This window comes from Varanus komodoensis, unplaced genomic scaffold (assembly GCF_004798865.1).
Source record: "Varanus komodoensis strain SLA01 unplaced genomic scaffold, ASM479886v1 scaffold804, whole genome shotgun sequence".
In the NCBI taxonomy this organism is placed as follows: Eukaryota; Metazoa; Chordata; class Lepidosauria; order Squamata; family Varanidae; genus Varanus; species Varanus komodoensis.
In genome coordinates, this window is record NW_025336489.1 from 11,287 (window position 1) to 12,874 (window position 1,588).

General features: G+C 48.1%; 1 protein-coding gene across 1 annotated transcript; it reads left to right on the forward strand.

The window, feature by feature from the left end:
- Positions 1–435: 435 nt before the first annotated feature.
- LOC123036656 (vomeronasal type-2 receptor 26-like) lies at positions 436–894 on the forward strand (the record flags this gene model as incomplete). The annotated part of the gene is made up of 1 exon (XM_044456038.1): positions 436–894. A coding segment is annotated over one exon (459 nt), but the record flags the coding sequence as incomplete, so codon positions are not given.
- Between the last annotated feature and the right edge of the window lie 694 nt (positions 895–1,588).

Below are 1,588 nucleotides of genomic sequence, written 5' to 3' on the forward strand. Positions count from 1 at the left end.
TGAGGGGAAAAGCCACCATTCCTGGGAATCATCAACCCCTGCTGGTTCTTCTTCATTTCCCACACATCCCTAAGTTGCCCATCTCAGTGTGTTATACCACAGACTTTTCTAGAAAACATCAGATGCATGTTAATTAAACTACATTCACTCTTCCACCTTTCAGATGCAGATCACTGTATTGCGTGTCCAGCAGATCAGAAACCAAACTCTGACCAGAATCATTGTGTGCCCAAGGAGGTGAGCTTCCTGTCCTTTGAAGAACCTCTGGGGATCTCCCTGGCTTCCCTTGCCCTATTATTCTCCTTTGCCACAGCCTGTGTCTTAGTAATATTCATCAAATACTTGGTCACTCCCATAGTCAAAGCCAACAACCGGGGCCTCTCCTACATTCTCCTCATCTCCCTCCTGCTTTCCTTTCTGTCTTCCTTCCTGTTCATTGGCCAGCCACACCAAGTGACTTGCCTGCTCCGACAAACAGCCTTCAGCATCATCTTCTCACTTGCTGTCTCTTCTGTGTTGGCCAAAACCATCACTGTGGTGTTGGCCTTCCTTGACACCAAGCCTAGAAACAAGGTGGGAAGGTGGCTGGGAAAGAGCTTAGCCAATGCAACTGTCATTTCCTGTAGCAGTGTGCAACTGGTCATCTGCTTCACCTGGTTGGTCACTGCTCCCCCTTTTCCTGACTCTGACATGCAATCCCAGCATGGTCACATCATCCTGCAATGCAATGAAGGGTCTGTTGCAATGTTCTACACTGCCCTCGGCTACATGGGCTTCCTGGCTGCCATCTGCTTCATGGTGGCTTTCCTTGCCAGGAAACTGCCAGGAGGTTTCAATGAAGCCAAGCTGATCACCTTCAGCATGCTGGTCTTCTGCAGTGTCTGGGTGTCCTTTGTGCCCTCCTACCTGAGCACCAAGGGGAAGTACATGGTAGCCGTGCAGGTCTTCTCCATCTTGGTCTCCAGTGCTGGGCTGCTGAGCTGCATCTTTCTTCCCAAGTGCTACATCATTGTCCTGAGGCCTGACCTGAATACAAAGGAGCATCTCATGATGAAAGCAAACGATGGCATCTGACCCTAAGCTTGTGGAATGCTCTGGAATATGTCAGAACTACTAAGCTGAGAGCTAAATCTCAAGGAGACATCCAGCACCAACTTCCCCTTCTTGCCACAGTGTTCAAAAAGCAAGGCTACTTTCAATGGAAACCCTTGTTACAGAAGTAGGAAGAGAAGCATCCCAAGTTTTCAGTTTGATGCTACATCCCAGAAGAAGTTCTTCAGTGCCTTTTAGCTCCTACCCAGTTCTTCCAAAAGGGGGTCTAAATTTAAATAAACCTGTGCTTCGAAAGGAGAATGAAGATCAATGCATCGCTGGATGCTGGCAGGGATTACCATGCAGGCCTATCCAGCGACAGAGTCTACCTACAAACAAAAAGGGGGACTAGCTTCAGTTAGTGCTCATGGGGAAGCTGGCAAACTAAAACTCACAGCCACCCTCAATTTGAGGGTTGGGATTATGGTTTAAAATACACACAGTTGCACACAAAATCATCCCCCACCAATCAGCATTTCTCTGTTAATGTACCCCC